Consider the following 26781-nt stretch of genomic DNA (forward strand, 5'->3'; position numbering starts at 1 on the left):
ATGGCAACCAAGCACCGACGGCGGACCCGAGCACCGGGAGAGGCCGGGGATGGTGGACCCAGGCCGGGGGATAAGGCCGGGTGAGAACAGGGAGTGAGGGGGAGATCGGGAGGGTTCACATAGGTGACGGGGCAGTTAAGAGTACATGGGGGTAATGCAATGCCCAGGGCTGGGGTGATGCTGCACACATAGGGCATCGCTGGGGTGAGTGAATGAAGAAGAACAGCCATTGGGGGTAAATGAATGAAATTAGGGGGTAGCAGGAGGCTTGTGATGGAATTAAAGCCCCTATCAATCATCCCACGTGCTTTACCCCATTGGAAAAAAATCACCAATAAAGGTTTAGCAGTAAAATTGATTTTTTTTGCCCCAAAATGATATGAGGTATCTTTTTTAAGACGTGCAAACAGGCTTTTACCAATATTGCTTGATTTTCCATCATTCTGACCTGTGCTTGATGCGTCATTTCTATAGGATGAAACCCTATGGTTACATGTGGGATTGCTGCCTAACTGGGATGTTACCCGTTGGGTAAAAGGCATAAAAGAGCCAGCCCACCATACCAACAAGAGGGGCCGAATTATATTCAATTGTGTGACATCACAAGCGCTATCCGAAGTTTTTAAGTACCTTGGTGAATACGTCTAAAATCCAAATATCAGGATGCCCTGTTTTTAATGCGTTTCGAACAAAACTCAACTTTTAATTGTTTTCCCCTCCACAGCATTAAAAAGAAGCGGAGCCAGGGCACGCCATGGAGACAGATCCTCGTCCAGAGTTCCCTGTACCTTGTCGCGGGGCTCGTGGCCGGATTCTTTGCATGGGGTTATCTGCGAGGCGATGGTTCCGCAACGGAGGTCTTAGCGGCACAAAGCGAGACGCTGAATCGGCGGTTCTTCCAGGTTCCCTGCTCTGAAGATTACAATAACCACAAGAGGTTTCCAGGTAATTGAACATCATACTAGCCAACTGTCTCGTGACAACAAATGGGCTCCTTTAAGCAACCAATAGCAAGTTACTTGGCTTGCGGAGCAGGTCTGCGCGAGGAGCTCCCTTTTCATCACATCTTGAAGGCGACTTTCATCAGTTGAATCCTTGTTGTCCAGCTGAGTGACAGGAGGCAAGGAGATAAATCCCCCCATACTTTGAAATTGTCCCAAAAGGCTGCCAGCACGGCATTGTAATGGTTAATCGTCGTGGCAGAACCTTAATCAGCGCGTTTGTTAATCCCCCTGTGCACGGCTCCTCTTATTCCTGATTCCTCCGTGTCTCCAGCTGTTTAAAAACACTTAAAATGGTTCTCTTGTAGTTCATCTCCACCCCCTCCGACATTAAGTCACATGGAGTTCTCATAATCAGCAGGACTGGCTCCTGAGTATCGGGGTGATTGATACCGAAATAAGAGGCCTCGCTGGGACCGTTAAGAGGATTGACGTGTTTGAGAGCCTATGTACGATGTCAAAAGAACCAGAGAGAAGGTGGAGGTGGGGTAATCATCTCGCCTTTGTACGCTTCTCTAAAAGCCGGGTAAACCGTTACCTAAACTGCCCCAAGTTTATATACCCGTGTGGGGTATAAAAATCACCAATAAAGTGTATTGCACAGAAAAAAAAAGAATATGCGTGTGACATTGGAACATCACGTGAAATGCAAATGAATTATTTTCTTCTGAAATAGTTCATTTGCATACATGGCTGTGTGATGATGTCATAGCCTTTGCAGTGACAATCACTGTTTTTTTTTTTTTTTTTACATTTAGTATCAGTGAGTTTTGGGTCATCCGTTTCTGGATAAAGCCGATTAGGAGTCAAGGAACCCGACTCGCTGCCATTTCGTGTTGTAATTGACACATTTTATATTCTTGTTTATATAGTCGGAATATATATAATAAAAAAAAAATCCCATTTGTTTTGCATAAATTACCCATAAAACGGTTATTAATCTGCCAGCGTTTCTGGAGACAGGTCAGTAACAAATCATTATTCTTTTGGGAAATGTTAAAAACATTCTCAGCCCAGTTCCGACCTCAATGACTTTCAAACATTCCATTATAAATGAGTGATAAAAGTTTGAGGTCACTTAGAAGTGTCTGTTTTCGAAAGGAACGCACATTTTGTCCGTTAAAATAACCTGAAAAGGATCAGAAATCCAGCGCAGACGGGGTTTATGCTGTAAATGACTATTGTAGCCGGAAACGGCTGATTTTTTATGGAATCTCTTCATTGACGCTCATCACTCCTAATCACTCTCATCACTCCTGTGTTCCAATGTGTTCGCTGATCCAAGATCAGGTTTAAAAGGCTCATTGATGGTTCCTCATCAGGTAGAATTACAGGACAGTTTGTCCCGAGGTCCTAGAGTGGTAATAAGTGTTATCTCGTGGCAGAATAGGAATTTAAATGGACATATTTTTGGATACGAGTAGAACTGATGATCAAAGGACCAGTCTGGGAGATCTCATTAGTGGACAGGGAGCTCGCTGATCTTCATCATGGAGCAATATTCCAAACCATCCGGGTGTTCATGGAAAGCCGTCGGAGGCTCAGCTGCCGGTATGAATGCTCATAATTCTGATTCTTCTTGCATTATTTTCCTCCCCTCTCGCCTTTCATTGTCACGCAGCGAAGAGCAGACAAGCGGCTAAAGTGGAGGAGCAGCTGAACTGGAAGAGTGTCACCCCGCATCCTTCGGGGAAGATCTAATGAGCTCTTTAGATAAGAGGCAGATGTATGGGAGTTAATGGGAATAATGGCTTTATCTGCCATCTGTAGAAAAGCGGCTCTGCTCCCCCCCAGGTGCCTTTGTGCAGAGGCTGGATATGGCCCTTGTGAGGTCCCGTACAGCCTTGCACGTTGCACACCTGTTCCAAGGAGAATGTTGCGCAGATGTTTTTGGGGCCAAATATCGAAACTTAGTCTCAATATGTACCGTTTATACTTTCGGAAGTATGCGTCTAACCACATGTAATAGACGGTCGCAGCTAGGTGATGCTCCACTAGGTGGCGCAGTTGCAGCATTTGTAGAAAACCCTGCAGTGCTGGAACTCTGCAGATCATTGCGTCTGTAACCCTTTCAGTGTGATTTGTTTTTTGTTTAGTTCAGAAAGTGCTTAAAACAAACATGTTTGCATATATAAAATGCTTCATTATGACATCAGGAAATCCTATTTCCAAACAAAACGCGCACCACGGCAGGGGCCCGCAATCTGACGCTTTACTGAGATCGGCGTCTGCACATCACACCCTCTGTCCCGGCAGACGATAAATGACAATGATAAAGGATCAAAAGGGATTTTGTGAGAGGGGATATAGAATTGGTTCTGGATAACTTAAAGGGGTTAGAGCTGTGGATACTATGGGGTTCAAGTAGAGATCTAGGAGGAACAGGATAGAGAACGAGGTGGTTGTGGAACCCAGCGAATACCTGGAAAATTAATCAAGAACTGGATAAAAAGGAGCCAAGGAGACTTTTAATTATATACGGTTAAAACAGAGTAAGTAGCAGCGTCAGAGCTGATTCTTCTCTTCCGTATGAATGGCCAAACTTTATAATTCACTTATATGTAACGATTGATTGCTGCGGCCTTTAGAGGCTCAAGTGACCCAGATAATGTTCTGAATGGCGAACGTACCAAGTGTTCTAGATCATATGATACCAAACATCTGCTTCTCGGAATTAACCATTTAGTGACTTTCATAGCCAAGTCAGGCTTGCTGCGGCTTATCAAAAAAAAAAAGAAACACGTTTGTCACTCAGAGGTCTTTACAATTATTCAACCAAAGCATTTTTAAAGAGAACGCTAAAAGAGTCCTTAGAGTAACGTATCAGACGTTTCATATGTCAGCGGTACCCAGAAAACATATTCTAAGCTGTGAATTAGCACACACGACAAATCTTCCCTATCAAACATTCTGGATTTCTTTACGTCCGCGTTATGACATAGTGCAATACGTGTTTGCTTTATAAATCAAGAATATTGGTAATATTATTCATCACACGGGGAGCGAGGCAGAGCTGCGTAGTGGGACAGCAGCCTCGCCAGAACAGCTGCCGGAGGCATATGTACTACATTAGTCAATTTGATCCAGAAAACTTTCGCCTTTGGCATGGCAAGAAGGAGAGGGAGATTGCAGAAATAATTATTTTGCAGCAGGATAAGACGCTTGCGTGGATTCTTCACACTGCTAACGCAATACCAAGTTTGCTTTTTAGATTGTAAGCTCAGTGGGACAAGCGTCGGATTGCCGTCTGCACCTGTTGGGTTCCATAAACCCAACAGGTGCGATGGTTTGCTTTACATATACATATAATATATAAAAAAAGAAAACTAAGTGCACTTAATATACACATACACATACATTCACACACATAAGCATACATTCACACACACATTAATCTGCAGCATAATGTTGGAAATTACTATTGTAGCTGGAAACGGCTGGTTGTTAATGGAATCTCTTATAGGCGTGCAGGGGCCCTTTATCACTCCCATCACTCCTGTGTTCCAATGGCCCTTTATCACTCCCATCACTCCTGTGTTCCAATGGTCCTTTATCACTCCCCTCACTCCTGTGTTCCAATGGCACGTTGAGATCGCTGATCCAAGCTAATTTAACGTTTTTTGCAATTATGTTACAGGGAGAAATGTCCTTGTTTTCCATTAAAGAGCTAAGTGACCCCAAGCCGTTAAACGGTAGTGGAATAAAAGCATTGAAAAACAGTAATTTGCAGAACCCCCCCCCCCCCGCTAGAACCGAGAGTAGAAAAACAGCAAATTCTACCTGTTTTTCTCACTAAGAATGTTCTAGCGAGTCTGTGGGTTTAGCGGTGCTGCGCAGAGACGTACGAGCGCCGTTTATCAGCAGTCACGTTGGGCGCTTGGCGATGGGAAAGTGTCAGACTAGCAGGAACGCAGCCGCCGTATCTGCCGATCAGTGTCCCTCCGGACCGCCATCTGCGAAGCCGGGGAATCAGAGGTCCGGCAAAAAATAATCATTTCACCCGTTATCCGCTGTTTGCGCCCCGCAGGGATCTCACTTCTCCCCATCTCAACGTTCTTGGCAAACGGCACAAAGATCTCGTGCTGGCTTCAAATTAATTACAGCTGCTTGGATTTAATGGGAATTTTCATCCCGTCCCACCGGGTGGTCATTAACCTTTAATATTCCGCAAAAGACCCCCCCCCCCAGGTCACGGCTGTGGAATGTGTTGCGTGTTTAGGACAGGCAACGGTTAAATACGATACCATCAGTTTTTGTATCCCTCTGTATTCTGTATCATCCTCTTCCCACCCACATACCGTTTCTAAAAATGTATATTTTCAAGAAATGGATAAATGCCAGAAAAGTTAAATTATGCCAAGATGTAAAAGCTTAGGAGAGAAATGGGATCCTTGTGGCGTCCCCCCGGGAGTTTTTTCTGTTTTCCTTTTATAAGATTGAATTTGGGGTTATTTTCATATATTTAAGTCTTCATAACCAATTGCGCTGGATTTCTACCCGTTACGGCCACGGCTGACTCTAGTTATTGAATAATTGTTTTCAAACCAAGCTCATTCTTTTTCAGGCTGCACCCCAAGGACATGCGGCCGAGCGGTGACCGATTCTGTTATAACACTCCAGGAGGCAGAGAAGATGCTAAGGTAGGTGAACGCGTGCCTATGATACCCGCCGCTAACATAGAAGCTGCCCCGTTCGGCCCCATTTAGTCATTGGTCTCGTCTTAGATTCAGGAGCCGTATGTCTATCCCATGCATGTTTAAATCCCCTCACTGTATTACCCTCTACCACTTCTGCTGGGAGGCCGTTCCACTCATCTACCACCCTCTCAGTAAAGTAAACCTTCCTTCCATCCCATCTGACCCCCTAATGTTAGATTCCGGCCTCTTGGTGTAACTTTTCTCCTCCCGTTCTGTGTCAAATCCCTTTATGTATTTAAATGGCCCTCTCATCACCTCTGCCTCGCTTCACTCCTCCAAGCCGGACATATTCAGATCCGTTAGTCTTTCCCGATAATTTTTATTCTGCAAAGATGTACAAATAATGTGAAATAACGTTAACGATGAGTCCTTGTCTCTGTACATAGCACCAGTACATATCGTTTTGATGTCTATTACCCCGGAGACCTGGCTTTTAAATCCAGGCAGAGGTTTTGTGTTTGATTGACATCTGATTGTAATATTGTTTTCTAAGGCTGTTTGCTAATTACGCATTCTCTTGCAGAATAGCTGAAGCCGGTTTCTCCCTAGGAGGCTCTGAAGGAGGGGTAAGTACGGCAGATTAGCGCCCTACGAGTCTTGCACTGGTGGAAGAAATAGGATACTTTTTGTATTCCTGTTGCCATGGACACCAATTGACACAACGTGGGGTTCGGGATTGCCTCTTCTTTGGAGGTGGTCTTTTTTTGCTAATTTGAACCCGATGTATTTTACCTCCTAGAGTTGTTACTTTAAAGCGGTCGGGTTTCATTTGAAATAAAACATTTTACAGTAAAGTATCCTCCATAAACCCAATTACTTGTGTTTACAGAATAAAGTAACCAATATGTGGTGTTGGAAGTCCACCTGCCAGCGCCGGCAGCCGTCTTGACTCACATCACATCTTTATGAGCATTTGCCGCTTCAACCTTTTTTGGTAAAGAGGGGGAAATCGTTATTTATGCACATGCCAATTAACATATATTGTTAAGAAATGAAGCTGTCCCAAGGAAGCGTCTGAAGGGCTTTCTGAAGGTCCTGGTGGATTTATTGGATTCTTCTACACTATAAATAACCGGCGTTCCTCGAATGCCCTGGACGGTTTCCGTACTTCCCGATCCGGGGATTTTTAATTAACATGGTCTTAGACACTGATCACAACACATCATGGAACAAAACCCTGGGTAAACGCACTAGCTCGGAACGGAGGCTTTGAAAAGCCCAGCGCAGAATAATAACGCCCGCTAATATACACGCTACACGTCAGATAACATTTATAGCATGTGTGCTATGCGATGGTGGTCGTATGGATCCTTCTCCTCTTGCCCCATATGCAGGTTCACGTTGTTGTCAGTGCCGTCGCAGCGCTTTAGGAAGCCCCGTTGGATGATTGAGTGTCGGTGCAGCTGATCAGAGAGAGGGTTATATGGAGTAATGGGAGGGGTTATATGGAGTAATGGGAGGGGTTACAGGGAGGGGTAAATGGAGTAATTAGGGGTTATAGGGAGGGGTACATGGAGTAATAGGAGGGGTTATAGAGAGGGGGTATATGGAGTAAAATGGATGCCATAGGGAGGGTTATATGGAGTAATAGGATGGGTTATAGGAAGGGGTACATGGAGTAATAAGGGGGTTATAGGAAACAAATACTTGGAGTATTTTTTTTTTCTCCAAATGTCTGACCCTGACACCAAGATTATTGTTCCACATTTCGCTCAAAACAACAGCATTTCTGAGCTCTTTGGGCCGCACTTCCTTCCCGCATCGGCTCCGTTCCCCCGGCGCAGATGGCCGTTTGTCCTCGCTTCAGATTTTCCCTTAATTTCATTTCTTTCGGTAACACTTCTGTTCCCGCTTCCGTCTCGCTCCCTGCCGAGGCTTTGCAGAAACCCCTGGCTAACTTCTGAGATGGAAAAGATTTTACCAGCTGTGAAATTTTCTCCTTTCGTTTTCCAGCCTCCCCGCTCTGATTAGCAAATGGAAGTGTTTTCCCGCTGAGCCCCGAAGAGTTTAGTCTGTTCCGTTAAAGATTTCTCTGTTGTTACTCCGTAACCCCGTTGCTTCTTTCCGTCAAACCTCACTCCTGGACCTGGAGCCGGTGTAAATGCTCATTTTGGTGTTTTTTTCTTTATTTTATTTTATTTTTAGACCTTTCAACTCAAAATAGTAATTTCCTCTATAAATTTACAGTTATTAAGGCAAACAATTGCCTCGAGGCTGGATGCTGCACAGTTAGAACAAGAATATCCAAAAAAACACAATGTACCAAAATTTGCGTCGTCTCCGGGGCAGAAAACACAAAGCTCACCCGTAGCTGGGTATGTTTCGGCACCTGGTGCAAACGAGACCTGCTGTGATTGCATCTAATATTTGGAGAATATATTTATTTAGAAGAGATTCTACTTTTCTTAGTAGCCAGAGAAAGCTGCTCTTCGGGCGTTCACGATACGCAAAACACGAGCGCACGAAACCAAAAGGAGCACTTTTAAAAATGGTATTTTTAAAAAAAATACAAAAAGAGGGTCCTCAGTATTCCTCCTCAAATTTATGGCAAAATAGGAGCTTTTAGTAGAGAGATATTTCTTTATTTTTTAGTGCATGGATTTCTTTTGTTATTTCCATGTTAATTGTAAAATTAGAGGCTTTTACTGCAAATAACCACTTATGAAACATGTTCAGCTGTTCCCTTTTATTTCGCATAATTCGCAGATGCTGAACGTCGGATATTTCGGGCTGCATTATATTCTTTATCTCGTTCAGGTTTACTTTGTGAGGTTGCCCAGCATCGTCTTTTTTGTCAGTGACCGTTACATGAAATACCAGTCAGAGCTGTAATGAAGAATGAGGAAAATAACAGGTTTTCTTTTCTTTCTCCCTCCGGCAGGCATCGATTCTGGATCTGCACTCCGGAGCACTGTCCATGGGGAAGCATTTTGTAAACATGTACAGGTGAGAGACCGATTATCTCAATAAAGATTTTCTGTTTGTAAACAAAATATTACCTTGCGGTATATTAAATTAGAATCATGCAGTATGATGTCATAGCCCAATGTTCTGCTTCAATACATTACATGGTGGCCACCTCTAACCAATGAAGGTGTCTGGCTTTGAACACCTGGAATATTGGGCGTACCTACATATTTATTTCCCTCCTTCCGTTATCTGGCCCATTTTTACCTTCCGCCCGAGTATCCAATTGCTTTCCCAACTCCCTGGCCACTCAAAGTATAGGTTCCTCACACCGCTGAGTGATTTATCACCAATTATGCAGCGTAATAGCCTATTTAATGCACGTCATGCAGTCCCGGAAGATGAATTGTGCTGTTCCCTTAGAAAATGGTGTTTCTAACTATCAAAATCATTCATTTTCTGATTACCAAAACAGACTCACATTTACTCCCCCCGTGTCTCTCGGTTTCTGACCGGCCGCATTATCTTAGGTGCAGTTCTGTTCTCGTTGTCCAGGGTTATCTGAATAGCCTCTTTTTGTAGAATGTGCTGGAATGTGGATTTCGTTCGCTGTTTTTCCATAAATGTATTTGCATTTAACCTCTAGCGCCAACAATCTTGGAACATGCCCTTCTTATCGTTTCCGCAGGTATTTTGGACCAAAAGTCAGAGATATCTTGACCGAGGATGATTTACGGCTCTACCGGTAAAATTTTGCTTCCAATTTGAATATTGTAGTGTGTTCTCTGTATGAGAAATTATCCCAAGTGTCAGAGATGAATTTATATTAAGAGCTCATCCTTCCAGTTACTTAAAACCAGTTACTAAGTATCAGAATTAATCTGTAATAAAAAAAAAAAAAATCCCCAAATGCAGAACCTTATATTTCCATGTTGAACCTCATCGACTATCAACTCAGCGGACCAGTGTGTTCTCCCTGCACAGAAACATTATATATTTTTTTTAAATTTATTACAGTAGTTAAAAAAAAAAAGAAACTGTTTAAATGCCCTATTCAAGGTTGATCTTATTTAAATTTATTTAAAAAAATCGGACAAATAACAGACTCTTGACGTAGTCCACTTTTTTTTTGTCCGAGTGGAAATTGTTCCTTTTATGACAGCCTTCTTTATGTCTTTTTTTTTTGTAACAGCCGCCCGCACGGCCTCGTTGAATACAAATCGTTGCCCTTTGAAATTAAATCTTTGAAACGCGTTAAAACTCGAATGGTCGCACCGGCAGCTCGATTAGAAGCCGCGAGAGCCTCCATATTCATTCTGAGTTATTGTAACGTCCTTTCCATTAATCAATAACGTCTGGACTTCAGGCAAATCGTCGGAAAGATTAGACGGAAATTAATATATTTTTTTAATCGGATAACATAAATTGTACGTTTTGTTCCTAAAAATCTATTTCTAGCATTTAGTAACATTTATATTTGTGATGGAAACTTGAGATTCGTTCCTAAATAAAACCCAATAGCTGGTGCTTATTCTAGCTGTTGATGTCGAACCCAACTGCATCCCCCCCCCCACCCCGAGGCACTGACATTAAGGAAATTAATCACCATATTTCACAGTAAATTCATCCACCGTCTTAATCGCCTACAGACCAATTTTCTTTAGTTCATAAGTCTTTGGTTAATGACCTTTTAAAAAGAACTCAGTTGAAGAGCTTTCAACAAATAGCTTTTGGTTTTCAAACAATGTTTCCTTATTTTAGTTACATTCTATCTCTTTAGCATTCCATGAAGAGTTTCTGTACTCGGGGTAGTCGACATCCTACTTCGGTTTCAGGAGATCAGAGCGCCTTGTGATGTTAAATTTCCTTTACTAGGACACGGATGCAAATACTTTTTTGATTATTACGGGCAAAGCGTATCCTTTTCACCGTCCGCTCGGTTTGTATCCATGTCGTGGTAAAGGAAGACGAGGAGGGTTGGAGCTTCTGTTGGTTAATGTGTCCTCTTTAATACAAGGCATTATTTTCGGTATAACGTACCGTTCCTTGTAAAGAATAATAGAACGCGCTGTCCTCAGATAGATCTCCTGAGCCTTTATTTGAGGACATTGTTTACGTCCCAAAGGAAACCCCATGGAGTCATTCTAGAAAGGTCCATCTCGGGAAGCCAGCTGTGAAGCCATCTGCAGGACTTCACGCCACCGACGCATGGCTTTTCTTGTACGTTACTTCGGAGATGAGCTTTTCTTCTTAACGGTAATCTATGTCTTGCCAGCGGGGTCTTAACTCAGCCTGCTGGGGTTGTTCTTCTCTGATCAAGGTACAATTGATCGACAAGAACATTTGGGAATCCGTCGAGGCTACAGATCATTGCACGATGGGGTACCAGAGGTCGCCTGTCCACCTGAGTTGTTGTACAGATATAACACAGCCTTACAGCACTAAATAGGTCCTTTTTTTATTTGCCGTTGCTATCAGACCCTCATCAAATACATGCCCTTGTAATATGTAATGGAAGACAACATATTTAACCCCTAGCATGACCTGATAATGTTAGATTTGGGTTCAACCAGCCTAGGGTAGAACTCACAAATAACTTAAATACCAGTAGTTGATATCTACATAGATTTTCTTTATTTTTAGGAAAATTAAACCACAACTATGTTGATTGTATTGAATAACAAAGTAAATAGTCTTCACAATATAAAAAAAACGCCCAGATTGAGAAAGGTCTTCTTCATTCCTGGAATGACTTTGTGTTCCTCGAATGCTTCTGGCTCCAAAGCGTGCGTTCAAAGGGTTAATCAGCCTTTGCCGTCGTTAAATTACCCAAAGACTTTCCTATCGACTGAGAGGCATTTGTATAAACTCGCTCTCGAGACTCCTTTAAACGTTATAAACCGTCCATTGCGCTGTAATTACCGTTCAAGCAACTAACCCGTTTAAAAGCTCAATTCCCGTTTAATTAAGTCAATTAGCACCCTGGATTTTGAGTGTTCGGCCATGTTAAGCCGCCGGCGGGGCGCACGTTGATTAACTAGATTAATCACTCGCCTAGTTTAAAGGAAGAAAAAAGGATAACCAGCGTCCTAATGGGCTCGAGATATAAACATTGGCCGAAACGAGGAGAAAAAAAAAGGCATTCTGGTACAAGAAGAAGGTCCATCGCACGAGAGGGGCTAAGTGCTCTGCTCGCGCGTGGATTTACAGTCTGGACTGGAGAAGGTGGAGAGGAGATAAAGAAAATAGAGATTTGATAGCAATTGAGGCGATAAGTAGGGATTTTAGTGTCCCTAAAGGACGCAGAGAACCAGACAGAATTATGACGCCGGGGTCTTGGAGCGGCGTTATGATAAAATATTTCTCAAGCAAAGGATTCTACAAATTACAAGCGAGGAGCTCGTTTCAGATTAAGTACGAAGGATCGTGCTCGGAATTACTTAAGGAACCAATATTTTAGTGGCCGCGAAGCGCTGTCATTGAGACACCGTGTTCTACGCAGGAAAGTTCTTACTTTTACTAAAAATAACGCAATTTTTTTAGGCAATTATACTGAAAGTACGGGTTTCGGAGCAAGCGAGACAAGTCCTGTGGAAAGTATAGGCCTGGTGCTTATGGTTTGCAGGACCCTGGATTGTCCCAGGAACCTTATAGTCTGATAGAATGAAGAAGACACTATCCCAAGGAGCTGGGCAGCCTTGTTCTATACCCCCAGATTGTTCTGGTCCCGGAAACGGACAACCTAATGGTCTAATGATACAATGTGAGGTCTGATCAGATGGCCTGGAAACTCCATGTGTAATGGGGCATCCCTAATAAGCCTACAGTTATGTTTCATCAATGAATTGGCTTATTCCAGTAGAAGGATCGGAGACGTACAGACCAAGCAGGGAATAAGGAGACCTCACATTGATGATGGAAGAAGTGGTTAGATTCATTGTTTGTCTCTCGTCCATTCCCCGATTCTCTCTTATTTCTGTTCATTCTGCAGGGAGGTGAGGCTGAGGATCCAGGAGGAGATCGCCAGGACCTTCAGTATTAACGCGACTTCTCTGTACCTGACCAAGCCCACCTTCTTCTCCCGCATGAACAGCTCCGAAGCCAAGACTGCGCATGACGAGTACTGGCACCCCCACGTCGATAAGGTGAGAAGCGCTTCCCCAACCCCCCCCCACGCATACATTTCAATATATTTGCGGGCTAAGGACGGTGACGATGCTCTCTGATAATTAATTTGGAATTTAAGCAAGGACTGGTGGGAAAGAGACAGATTAACGAGAGAGGAGGCAGCTCCTTGCCCCCACATCGTGTGTTTTTAGCATGTATAACGCGGTCCTGCGGGGAAAAATAATTGAAACTTCTCCCCAGGCATATTTCTCCAGGGGGGGTCCGTAGATTCACCCAGTAATGGAGGGCATAGGTGAGCGCCTCTGTGATGGAAAGTAGTGTACACAGATCCACCGGTTAATTATTTTTTGTCTTCCCCGGCCTTCTAACAAAGTGCGGCTGTCAGATCGGTTAAGCTGTTGACTTTTGCTAGTTAGCAGAGTCTAGAGGCAGATACGTCGCCGAGGGAGTTTGCCCTCTAATTATTGCCCCATGACCTCTCTGCTATACTGTCCAGCCTCATCACCCTGACCATCTATAATTCCTAATGCCTTCCGATTAAAGGATAGCTGCCGAGCTGCAGAAAAAAATGACACTTTAAAAATAAATAAATAAATAAATAAATACTGGTTCCCCAACAATAAGTGACGCTATAGCCATCGATTTTGGGAGATTAATCACTTTCTTAGCTGTTTAGCTGCCGGCTGCCCACCTTAGAAGGACAATTTGTGGGACTGTGCAATTAGATTTTTCTAGATACCGTACTTTTGACCCAAACCTATAGATTTTTGAACCGCGCATCGAAACCCAGCAAACAGGTTTAATCAGTCATGTGAAGAAGACACGCGGACACGGGACAGGCCGGCTGTTAAAGCGTGTAAATATATAAGGAAGGCAGTAAACCATTACTCAGTGTCAGAGCCTCCTCTGAAACGCCGTGCGTGAGGGGGATCGGGGCGATTAAATAAATACCAGCTCTTTCCCTGCAACCGTAATCACGACAGAGAGCTCCCCCCGGAGCTACAACGAGCCTTAAAGCTTCCCAGCGGACCTGACTTCCCCGCCGCACGGTAAATAAACACTGACAATTCTCTTTGTTTTGGTCGATCTATTCTGTGAATATTACTGTCCCCCCCCCCCAGGGAGCGGTGAAGGAGGGGGATCAAGAACTTCTAGGGAATGTCAGGCCCCTCGTGTCCGACTTGCCATTTATTATCTTTTTTTTCTTCTTCTTTGGATTCAGGGCTTTGTAGAAATAAAATGTTGACTGGACATAAAACATCACTGGACATTTTCGATAAAAGTCATAAAAGTTAAATAATTCAACACAAAACGCGACTATATATTTTAGCATTTTGGAAAGTGCTAAAGAATTTTTTGCGATTTAAAACCCGATATTATAAGGAAAAAGAAATGATCACAAAAAAAAACTACACATGTAAAATACCCCAACACCTGGCTTTTTTTTCCTTTTTTTTGTTGTTTTTTTTAGAATTTTAGACACATTATCAATTATTTAAAAATTTTTTCCCTGCTTATTATTGAGAAGGTGGCTCAAAGTTAGATGGCACCTGCGCACCGGTTGCTCGGGTCGTTAAGGGTTTCTGGTTGGAGGTTTGAACGTTCATGGTGGCTCGTTGCCATCGAACGCCGGCTGTGTTGGCTCGCCCGCCACGTGTTGGATTGCCAGCCCATCTGGTCCAACCAGGTCCCTTCCGGCTCTGGCATCTCTCTGCATCGGGGAGCGTACGATGCCAGCCAACGCTAATGTGCTCTCTTCAGACAGTCATCTGCTTAAACTGCTTTGGTGGAAATCCATAAACCGCAGACCCTTTAGAAGATTATCCTGGACACCGAGGCCTGTCTGCCCGGAGCAGAATGTTTATATTCGTGCTAGAAACCAGTCAAAATAACGAAGAGCCTCAAGAGGGATCAGATGAACGTCCAACCCAAAACTTCCTTGCCCTGGAATCGGCAGGAGATACGAGAAATCACTAGTTCATTATTTCAGTAGCAGAAATAAAATACACGCACATGGAAAACCGAATGACGTTTCCTTTTAGCGAGCGCCAAGGAGGAAAGGAATATTTATTTTAAACCCTGAAATCCAGCCCGTGTGTCGGAGGACGGGAGGAATGGCACGGAAGGCACATGCGCCTAGGCCTTTCTATATGCTGTCTTGGTCTATATCTGCCTGTAACTCGTAGCCGCTGCCGCGATGGGATGAAAGAGAATCCTAATCTTTTTTAATCAGAGAATTTCGCCCTGAAATTTTAATCTTGGATTAACATAAAATGTTAACCTTTTAGAATGTAGAATATAGCAGCAGACTACAGGTTGTATCTGTTAAAGCATGAAGGATGATCATTACATTTCCACATATCTTTAATATATTGTGGCCAAAGAGGGCCGACGAGCAGCCCCTGTGTGCTTTGCTTCTTTGGTCACGTCTCATTAGCAGAGTGGATACAAAGTGTCGGGCAGCTAGTAACGCACCTGGCCAGAAAAGGCTATTTCAGCACGTGTGTCGGTATTGATACGAGCTGCCTTTTTTTGAAGAGCCGAAGTCTCCTTTGTTCCATCGAAAGTGACCCATAGGTGGTCATTTTAAAGTTGAAGATGTAACTCTTAACCTCCTATAAACAGGAAAGAATTCATTTTTCTTGGGTGTTTATATGGAACGGTGTATAAGGGTGTGTAACGGTGTGTAAGGGTGTGTAACGGGGTGTATAACGGTGTGTAACGGTGTATAAGGGTGTGTAACGGTGTATAAGGGTGTGTAACGGTGTATAAGGGTGTGCAACAGGGTGTGTAACGGTGTATAAACGGTGTATAAACGGTGTATAAGGGTGTATAAGGGTGTATAACGGTGTGTAACGGTGTATAAGGGTGTATTAACGGTGTATAAGGGTGTATTAACGGTGTATAAGGGTGTGTAACGCTGTATAAGGGTGTGTAACGCTGTATAACGGTGTATGCGCATAAATGTCCATCCAGCTACTACTCGGAGAAGAAACCTTATCCGAGGGTCCTCAGCCCAATGAACTTTTAGTAAAGCATCAAAAATACAAAGCGTTGAATACATAACCCAGCAGCCACTGTGATTTTTATGGCCCCAGAACAAAATATATAATATATAGTAATTCTTAATTAGAACCCAGCATTTCTCAGGTATCAGCTGTTTGAGCAAATTATAGCAAAAAAAACCCATTTAGCTTGAAAGAGTTGTTTCGTTGGTTAGCGTTATTATTAATTAGACTGAAATATGTATATTTGAGTATTGATGACGCCTTGAGCTAGTGTTCAGGGGGCTGTCTACAGAAATGACTTTACGTTTAACCCTTGGATCGTCGCTGGGTTGGCCAATGAAACGCCTGGCCGCAAAGGGCTTCGGTTTAAACTGGTGCCAAAGGGTTAAACCAAAAGGTGAAAAGAGAAACACATTTATGGATCGCTGGCTTTAATATAATGAGTAGACCCGTTGAGGCGTATATATATATTATATATAAATATATATTCCTGAATGTAGAGCAATTGCCCGTGAATCACAGCAATCAATGCTTTGCACCGTTTCCTACCCCTGCAAGGGGCATGTGGGTAAAGTAGCGTTATCCAAAGATGTCTTAACCCCTTTTTATCCAGATTGGGGAGAAGCGTGTCCTCCGTCACCCCGTGAGCGTTATTCGGTGATTACATTCCCTGGAAGGTCAGTAGCCGCCTGCTTTTGAGCCTCGGAAAATAAGGCTTTTGACGTCCCGTAAATGAAATTCTAATGATTTTCACAGCAATCCTTGTCCGGCGACCCGTAAGATTAGACAATCGATCAAGTCCTACCCCGGCGACCATACTTAGCAATAGATCGAGGCGGGTTAATTACTATTTACGGGATCCATGGCTTCAAAAATACAAGACAATTCAATGTCATGCTGTCAATCTTGACCCCCAAAGATTGTGTCTTTATGGAGGTGGAGGAAGGGACCACCTTTCAGAAACACGGAACGTGAGGTTCCTCTTTGTCACTTAAGACGCGGTTACAAGAAAACTGATTGGTCATCACCTGACCTTAGTGATCCACACATAGCCGGCACCGGGGTGTAGAATTGGGAAGGGCGCCAAACCGGGGATAATAACTTGAGCTTTGTGCAGTTGGACAAAATAACATTTCTTTGCAACCACAACTGCTGGATTTATTCACGTGAAAAAGTCAAAATCTTCATTAAAATAGACCTGTCCCCCTAGGGGGAACGTTAAAAAAAGTGGATATTTTTTAAAACAATGTAATGGTTCCGCTTTTCGTATGGAGGGGAACCAAGAAGATCCAAGACTTGCTTGGTTTAGGCCAGGAAGGGTCTAGATATCCTTTCAGAGGTTGTGGCTCCAGGAGAAGAAGACCAAGGACCCGTTGACCATCTGTGGCCTTACAATGGCACAGGCCTTCCACCGTAGAGCCGTTAACCCTTCTGACACCTTGATACACGTGTTAGATTATTATTATTAATATTTCATGTTTAGTTCTGGTGTTAGGGGGCTGGGCAGAAGAAAACAAGTGATCTCAAATAAATGCTTTTCCCTCGGCATTGAACGTTACGGTGAATAGAAGGCGCTTTGTGCATGGAAGCCGCGCGTACGCATTAGGCGTATGTAACATTTCGAGGGCATTAAGAGCGAAGAGTGTGAATGGAGGATGGATGTTTTACCTCTTAGCTATTCAAATGATCCAAAGGCACGTGGGTCGGAGAGGAGTCACGCAAGGTTCTCTTCCTTAGCAAGTTACCGATGCATGAATTTTTCAGCGGTTTGATTAATCCTTTCGTACCCGAGAGGTGCAAAAGAGAAACGCCTTGGAGAAGTCCACTAAAAAGAAGGAAAAAAGGGCAGTTTGCCAGCCATAAAACACATTCGGTTTTTAGATGTTAACCCTTTCTCAGCTTCTCTTTTTCTGGTCTAACAGAGAGGTCCTTTAATATTTTGCGAGGATCGTATCGTCTCCTAACCGGGTATTAGACCCATTCGTATCAATGTATTTTAATATGTATGTATACCACACAGGGAGGCATTGCTGGAGCGTTATAAATGGATGATAATATTAATAATTAAATAATATCCTCCAGGCTGCGCAAAATAGCGAGAAGCTAGAGGATCTGTGGGGATTTGGCAGCAGATGGGAGAAGGTCAGGTCTATGAAATCATGTAATCATTAAACGTGTCGGAGGAGTGACGCATGCACAATCCTCAGGATTTCGGAGGAGCAAATACATAAAAAGTTTCCTAAAACCGCTTCTCGATTTCATGTTCCGAGGAAGAAACCCGTCCCTCGTCGCTGTGTCTGGGGGTAAACGGGGCAGATGTCACCTCTCGCCGCCCTGAAGGACGCTCAAGCAGTAATTAGCAATCGATCTTTTTTAGAGCGGCTGTGCATTTTATCCGTAGAGTAGATGCGTCTGTAATTTACTCGAGTGCTCACATCTGGCTGAGGACCATCGAGATTGTCAGAGATGACAGCATTTCTCATAATCGTCCGTCCCTGTGCCACAAACGCCTCCTCTCACCAGTGATTACTGTGTTAACTTAGGAGCGCAAGGTCGATTGGGTTTAACCCTGTCACAATATATGTCAGTTTGCCCGGGCAAGAGCGAGTATTCTTGGGCATCCTGGGAGTTGAGGTCTCCCAGCATCGGGACACTAACCTGTTTCCTACCCTTGCCACGCGCTGCCACCTAGAAATCTCATTCTTAAAACCCCTAACCATGTTTACCAACTCATCCTTGACCCTGTTTAAAATGCCATGTAGTGCTCTACCTATTTAAATCACTTGCTGTATTAACTTCTCCTGCCTCCGCTCGTAGGCTATTTAATTAAACCATCAGCCTCCCTTGGGGTCTCTTTACTCCAGCACCAAATCGGCCTTGCCTGCTCTTTCCAAAAAGTCAGAGTGACGATTCAAAGCACTAACGACCCGGATTTATTTGATTCCTTTTGAAGTGGACCGCGTCGCGTAACCTGTTCCTCTCTGCCCCCAGGTGACGTATGGATCATTCGATTACACTTCGTTGCTCTACTTATCCGATTACTCCAGAGATTTTGGCGGGGGGAGATTCGTATTCATCGACAAAAGCTCAAACAGCACGGTGGAGCCCAAAGCTGGTGAGTAATCCGCAGGGATATTTATATTGCCCACCCGACGTAAAGGTTCTACGCGATGGACTCGCAACGCTTGAGGAAAATCCCACTTCTGCCACCAATTCTTACCCGTTTATGACCTATGGCACACGTAATATTTAAAAGTTTAATGTCAAAAGTATTGGCAGCTTCCAAATTCAAAGCTTAATGTGTGTTTGCAATCATTGAGCAAATATACATTAATGTTTTCCACCATAAACCTTATTATGCCAATTTTAGACTTAAAATGTTCTCTTAATGTTACAAATTGTGATTATAATACGGCTTTTGTTTTATTCATACTTCATGTTTTCAGCTCACGCCAGGGCTGCAAATCCCGGTGAAATATTTGAATACGATTTTTGCATACTTATTATTATTATTATTATTTTCCCAATTCATTTGTTTTTCTCACTGCTTTGCGAGGCAAAGATACTTTGGTGCTCATTCCAGAAAGCCCTCTGAAAGAATTGCAGGATTCTGGAATACAGACAGATCACTCGCGGACGAGGCTTGCCGGGTGATGCATCTCGGACCTTGTAATTTATTGACCTTGTTAGAGTCCTTTGCCGTTAAATTGTACCGGGCATGAGAGTGACGTTTCCATAGAAACTGATACATTTGTAAATAAGGGTATTTAGGATTGCCTTTTGAACGATCCAGAGGGAACATTCGATGAGACTTTTTTTTTGTACATAGTACAAAAAGTTGTTTTCCTAGTTATAAAGAAAGGATTATTGAATCCAAATGTCAGCATTTTCAGATGCCTTCACCCTGTGCCAATACGTCAAATAATTTCTGCCGAAATAGCCCCAAATATTGTGCATTTTACCAAATTTCATGTTTTTTTCCACCCTGAGGATTTTTTTTTCAAACCTCATTAATATTACACAACTGTTTCCAAAACTGCTCACAATATATATATATTTTTATATATATATATATTTTTATATATATATATATATATATATATATATATATTCTTATTATATATATCATTTTTAAAAAGCACTGATTCTTTTTTGAGAGGAATTTAAACATAACTTCATTTTTTCAACCCCAAATTACTAACCTGAAAATGAAGTAATAGTAATATTTTAACCTGGAAATGTTATTCTAATAGCCTATTTTCTTCTTTAATAATTCTAATCAGATGCGTGTTTTAACCCTTTAATGTTGAGGGCAAGCAGGTAATTCCACCCTGTTTACTCTCACTTTAAAACCTGTATGCGACCCTTCTTTGGATAAAATGTTGATTTATGTTCTTCTCCCTTTCGCTTTTGTCCGGGATGTCAGTCTTTTCATTTTGGCATATAATCACCAACGTTGGAAGCAGAAGTCTCCACGGTAATAATTGCGGAACTTTTCGATAAACCCGGCCGCCTGGCAGCCGCTAGCTTGACGTGTGTTCTAGAACAGACGTTTCTTGGCAGGTACAGAGAGTCCTGCTCCCGTTCCTCCGCGGCCGCTCGATACGTTAGCTGTTCATTAGCTAAAAGTAATTATCATTTCATAAAGTTTAAAGGCACAGCAGACTTAGGAATCTCCTATTACAGCCGGAGCAGACAGTCGTAAAACATGGCTGGTTGCCCTCTGGAGCCATTATGGGTGTATGGACTGGGATTGTCATCTGCGTCAGGGTGTGTTAAACGCGGAATGAGCCGTTACATCGTACATAACTCAGGAACATCTTAACTAAATGGAGTCCTCCTCGATTAGACAGTCTGAATGATGTCATAGTTTGGTAACTGCAGTTACCTTTACTGGTTAGCGGAGCACGGAAGGATGGGAAGAGGGAACGGTGCCATTAGGCACATAAATCAGTGCTAGGCGTCCAGGAAGATGGGTGCCGAGCCTTATGGGATGAAACCTTCCCCCCTATGAAGCCCATCTATTAAATTAAACGTCAATATATATTATCAGTATATATTATATATCATCAATGGGCTATATTCACGCAAACTACAGCTAAAATACCAGCTTTCCTTAAAAACAGGATTTAAAACAAAATTATTTATGTAGACAGCTCTCCAATATTATCAGTTGAATTAATGTTTTTATTGGGCCGGAGGAAGCAATTTTGCTTTGCACTTTTTGAGCATTTCCTCCAGGAAATGAGGCGTGCGAAGGGAAATTCCTTCCCCCAGCCAACTAAAAATGGTACCAAACTAAGACAATTCATTCTAGCTTGTTGCACATTTCATTTTTTATAGAAAGGTATTTTTTATTTTGGCCTCAGTTTCCTTGAAGACATTAATCTCTGCTCTGTTTACTGGCTGTAATTACACGTTTAATAGCTTAAACCCTCCGAGGATCAATATGTATTAAGAAGCGCGAGGTCTCATTGAGAGGCAGATGGAGTAAAACCAAATTTATCACCCTCGCACAGAACGGGCATGTTGATTGTTACAAAAGGGCTCGGATCACAATAAACTCTTAAATTAAGTATTGTGCAATTAATATGTAAGTAGAATTTTGGTTGGGATTCTCATGCGCGGAATAACAGAAGTTCAGACACTACGTGAAATAATCCCTTCCGTTGAAGCATTTTGTCCACAATTGTCATACCTACCTGTCCGGCCGGGGTCCCGCGGTGTTCCTCGCGCACGTCCCCCTCGTGTACTGACGTGCGCTCGACACGCACACGAGGGGGTGTGCGTATCGAACAGGCACGCCTCCCAGCCACTGACAGCCCTGATCGGGCTGCCGCAGCATATCCGCAGCGATCGGAGAGACGATCCGCCGCTACATGCTCGCGGCGCCCGACCAGTGCCTCTTCTCCCTGTGTGGCGCTTCCACGTCGCTCGCGGCGGCAACACAAGCAGAGAGGACTTGGTGGTTGATCCACCGCCCGATCGCCGCTGCATGTCCACGGAGGCTGTTTACATTACCTCCCCTGCCTGTGTGGCGCTTCCGCGTCATTCGCAGAAGTAACACAGGCAGGAGGTTTTGTTGTTGCCATCGCGACGACGCTATTATTGCGCCGGTCGCGATGACGTCATCTTACCTGCTCTCCCGCCATTGGCTCTATTTAAACTTCCTGGTCCTATGTTTCCTTGCCCGTTCAACGAGTCCATATTATTGTTCTCAGGGTGTTAGTGTTGCTAGTGCTTTCTGATTGATTTCCACGTGTACCAGACCTCGGCTTTCGTTCTTCTGACCTTGATCCTGCGCTGCCCGTTCCGACCTCGGCTATTGTTCTCTGACTTCGCTCCTGTGCTGCCTGCCTCGATCCCGGCTTGTTTATCGGATATTCTCGCCATTCCTGCATCGTGGGTCCATCACCTGTGGTGCCTGATCCTGCGTAACACAAATGACATTCTCGTTAAGCCAAACAAATCCCATATCCCTTCCTCCATTCGCGCTCGCCCCATTCTTATTAATGTTTCTACATTAAGTCAATCAGAAGCCACCCGGGGGAGATGAGTACCGTTAGCCGCTGCGGCCAAGTGCACTTTGAAGGCAGACGGGGGAAAAAAAGAGAAAGCCGTAGTATAATGGGAGGGAACATTACTAGAATTATAAAGAGTCCTTTAGGGAGAGACGTGTCACGCTCTAATAACAATCCTGTCTTATTATGAGAGGTTTATACAAAGCTGGAGCATTTTATAACTGGGGAGGAGAGGCCTTCAGCAATCACCCGGATTCATCATTCAAAAACCTCGGAGACTATTAGCAGAAGAGGACCTCTTTAGCGGCGATGCTCGCTCTTCAGCTTGCCCGGCAGAATCCTCAGATGTCTTTATCTGCACTCTTAACGTATTCTAAATCTAGACAGCCTCACCCACAGATCCAAAACCAATTGCACGACATTACATTTATTCGTGGTGCGCCGATAAGATACATTTTGACAATAAGATGAACACGTACTAAAACATACTGGTCCAGAAGGTACAGAAGAGGGCGATGCTTAAACCGGAACGGACGGACATACCCAGCAAAAGCCTATTGGGGAGAGTCCAAGTTAACGGTATTTGGGCTCAGATAAGGCTTAGGCTAATGGTATTAGAGAGCAGCAGGCGTTAAGACGTGGGATTGAGTATTTGGACTTGGTTTTGGTAACAACGTGATATTTGTGATCTTATATTTTTGTCAGCGTTCGTCTACTTTGCGCAGTGTTGTCGGGGGGCGATCTGTCGTGTAGAAGCCCTGTGATGAACGCTGCCGGGCGTTCTAGCGCTCATCGAGTTAAAACACAAAGATCGCCGCAAGCAGCTCCCCCCCGTTGTGCCTTAATCTGTCAGCAAAAGTCTGATTTAATGTCTCATTCCCGGGGTGCCCGAGAACCAACAAGAAGAAGGGGGCGTCCTCCGAAACCAGATGGAGCGCTTCAGGGATAAGCGACGGCAGGAAAGAAAAGATCAAACAGAGACAGAACATAAACACAGCGTGCGCTACGGCTCGGTGCGGAGACGCCTAATTGAGCCATTCCTGAAAGCTGCGAAAAACTTTCCTGCGTCTCCCCGCGCCGACGTGTTTATGCTCTTAAAAGCTCTGCCTGTTTTTCTCTAGCTGGTTTGACGGATAGAGCGACGCGGAAAAGGCTTGGATACCTGTCGTCGTGGGACTCGAGTTTCCGTACCTTAATTTCGCATACAAATTATGGGATCGTTTTTCATTTTCAATTTTATACGGGGGGGGGGGAGGCAGACAGACGCATACACATGCGCGACAACATTAAAAACTTCGCCACAGGGCCGGCACGTGGGTGGATTTCCTGCAATTATATGTCTACGTTCGCCTGCCATTACCCTATAAATATATAACACTTCTCTGTACGACGCTTCCTTAATGTATCTAAAAGGTTCCCCAGCAATAAATTGTATCTTTTCATCTTACACAAAAGAAGAAAAAAATCACAAATTAAGATTGTAGACTTTTTGTTATATTTGTGCCCAATCAAATATCCGCAGTTCTCGAATCTATTAGTATGATATATAATAATAAAGCTTAAAACTGGCCTTTTGGCCAACGCTCCAACCCCCGGAAGATTTCAGTGGGGTCCAGCGCTCCTGTTTGGTGTTCCGGTTGGCCAAAGAAAGCATGGAGGGTCCCATGAAGGTGTATAGGTCGCAATGGTCCATACCTCTTTCTGAGGAGTGGGGAGTGCAGAAGACCTAAGACCCAGTGGTCCATTATGCTTTGCGTTAAGGATTAGAACCCCCCCCCTGGTGCACCTATAAAAGATAGGTAACTATAAATATAGAGACCTCTTTTGTCTCTTAGAGATGAGCACTCATGGCTTCTTCTAGGACGCTCCACTAGGATTGATGGACTTTATGCTTCCTACAGAAAGGTCTTGACCCAAATCGGGTCAAAACGGATCCTTATGTTCTCGAGTGTAGGCATTAAAAATCGTCCATCTCAAGGATGCGCTGAAGATACGCATCTTCCGTGCTCCTTCACATGCCGGTAGTATACACACGTGTTTGACTGTACTGCCGTGGATGTGCTACGCAGGGCAGTGAGCCTACTGACCATGCTAGCTCTCACCGTAGTGTACTCATCAGGGGCATCCCACCATATTCAAGACCATGGAGCAGGTCCTAGTCAGCTCTCCTGTGATCCTCGTCTAACCCTCATTCAGTAATACAGTAACATTCTGGAACCTCATTCGGTCACATCCCGGTGTTCTGTGCAGACATCTGCTGATGCATATTAAGGCTTCTCACGTCTCTGCTTCTCACGATCTACATTGTAACCCTATCACTGCTAGACTGGCTCGTCACCACCATGTACCACCATGTAACCCTAACACTGCCAGCCCGGCATCACCATGCCATCTCATAATGGAGCCCTATCACTGCTACGCTTTTAATCTTTGTATAAGGAGCCCTCCATCATGTGACTCTCCCATCAGCACTGGCACCATCATGCAAACTTTGTTATTTTTTGTAAATGTGTAACATAGTTTGTTGTTGCAAAAATACTGTTATTGTTTATTTTCTTTATAATACAAAAAGAGGTTCTTCAGGGGTTTTCGGCAGAATGCAGCCGGCCATATTCTCACTTGTGATCTGTCCTTTCCTCGCAGGCCGCCTGTCCTTCTTCACATCTGGATCAGAAAATCTCCATCATGTGGAAAAAGTCAACTGGGGAACCCGATACGCCATTACTATCTCTTTTACTTGCGATCCCGACAAAAGAATTGAAGACCCGACGTGGACGTGATACCACATCTTCAGAACTTTCGAATCCAACCACGGAATTGACAATTCAGGCGATATCTGATGGAAATAATAAAAAAAACCCACGAAATCAGTGTCTACCATGTATTTCTGTTTCTTCTGTGGGTCATGTAACCGGCTTTAGAGGTTTCTGCTTGAGGTTAGAATGGTTACTTCCATGACTAAGTCAAAATTGTCAGCAGGACTATTCTAGATGGCACAAAGCCAAAGGAACTTCGAATGTAATACGATAGGTTTGGTTGTATATATATTGTGTACCAATATAAAGCTGCACTTAGAAGTTCTGACCCACACTTCCTGTGTTTGGGTTTTTAGAGACGGGTTCAAAAGGGAACTTTCAGGGTTGCTTAACGAGCATTTCCAGAATACAAACACTCTCCGCATTCATAGTTTTCCACGGAAAAACCAAAAACAAAAAAAGGGATGCAGTGCGAGGTTTTTATTACAGCTGAGTACTGGAATTCCGGTGGTCGTTGCTGTATTAAGACTCAAACTTTAATCAATCCTTGGTCTATCCTGGATCAAAAACCAGACCAAGGAGTGATTAAGGTTTGAGTCTTAACATAGACCAGTAGAACCATTTCCAGCACATCTTCCGAATTATTTCATTTTACTTTTAAATATGTTGAATTCTTTGATTTTGGCTTCTTTCGGACCTGAAATTGTGTTTTTTTAAACTTTTTCCCCTGGAGATATTCTAAAGCCCCGCTTCTCCTCCTCACCGCTTATCTCTGTTCTGCATTCTTGTGAGCCTCCGGCCGGCTGTCCTTTTGATATGGCCGCTCTCTACCTGTCGAGACCCTGCTCTGTCCTCTTTGTGTTGCCCGTCTTTCTCTCCTGACATCGCCTGTTCGCCATTTGCTGGTCCTGCAGGAGGCCGCTGATGGAAATCGATGTTTATACATTATTCATGATATATTTTTGTTGCTTGTGGACGGCGTGATATCTGTCTCGCGTTTGTGGCTAAACCAAAAAATATGCATGAATGCAATTACCTTGAAGAGACTGAAGCCGCCAGAAAATTGTCTCTAATGAATGCCTATAACTGCCAATGAGCTTTGCTCTATTCTGCTGGTTAGGCCGATAATATAAACGTGCGCTTGCCTGATTGTTTCTGAAGAGCCCACAGTTTTCACAGCTGGTGGATGGTTTAATTTTGAGAAAATGGTTCATTTTCAGATGTAATTCCACATTTGGCCACAGGGGTGGACTGGGATAACATGCAACTGTTTTTCAGCATTGGTTGCAACCGGCTTGATTTCTGCCCTTCTTTCCTCCTCTGATGCCCCTCTTTCCTCTCCTGCTGCCTCTCTTTCCTGCCTTGCTGCCTCTTTCCTCTCCTGCTGCCTCTCTTTCCTCTCCTGCTGCCTCTCTCTCTCTCTCCTTACCTGCTGGCTGTCTTTCCTTTCCTGCTGCCTCTCTTTCCTCTCCTGCATCTCTTTTTCCTCCCCTGATACCCCTCTTTTCTAAGAGCCCAGACTGTTTGCTGGGTACGAGGGTATCACAGGGTTCTGCAGCCCTAAAAGCCGCAACAATGTGTATAAAATGGGTTTATAAATTAAATATGTAAATAAAGTGCTGCCCTGCTTGTCTTCCATTGGCTCCACAATGTCCTGATTGGAGCGCTGCCCCCAGCCACGCCCCTAAACCAAGTGTCTCTCCAGGGCCACTTGAAACATTGGGCAGTACGGGAATGGGACTTCTCGTCTTCCATTGGCTCCA

General features: G+C 43.8%; 1 protein-coding gene across 1 annotated transcript; it reads left to right on the forward strand.

The window, feature by feature from the left end:
* LOC149281966 (2-oxoglutarate and iron-dependent oxygenase domain-containing protein 3-like) lies at positions 1-25042 on the forward strand. Its single transcript, XM_089498854.1, has 9 exons — positions 1-80; positions 725-945; positions 5566-5641; positions 6222-6264; positions 8580-8644; positions 9294-9350; positions 12597-12750; positions 18733-18856; positions 24906-25042. The coding sequence occupies exons 1-9, from the start codon at positions 1-3 to the stop codon at positions 25040-25042; spliced, it is 957 nt and encodes a 318-aa protein (XP_089354980.1).
* Positions 25043-26781: the final 1739 nt, after the last annotated feature.

Source organism: Sceloporus occidentalis, unplaced genomic scaffold, assembly GCF_023333645.1.
Source record: "Sceloporus occidentalis isolate IW3139 unplaced genomic scaffold, rSceOcc1.0.p SCAF_126, whole genome shotgun sequence".
Taxonomy (NCBI): Eukaryota; Metazoa; Chordata; class Lepidosauria; order Squamata; family Phrynosomatidae; genus Sceloporus; species Sceloporus occidentalis.

Bases quoted from the DNA above. Each gene is read 5' to 3' on its own strand.
- LOC149281966 (XM_089498854.1), top strand. From the start codon at position 1: ATGGCAACCAAGCACCGACGGCGGACCCGAGCACCGGGAGAGGCCGGG. The intron at 946-5,565 runs GTAATTGAACAT...ATTCTTTTTCAG, and splicing joins TAACCACAAGAGGTTTCCAG to GCTGCACCCCAAGGACATGC. The intron at 9,351-12,596 runs GTAAAATTTTGC...TTCATTCTGCAG, and splicing joins GATGATTTACGGCTCTACCG to GGAGGTGAGGCTGAGGATCC.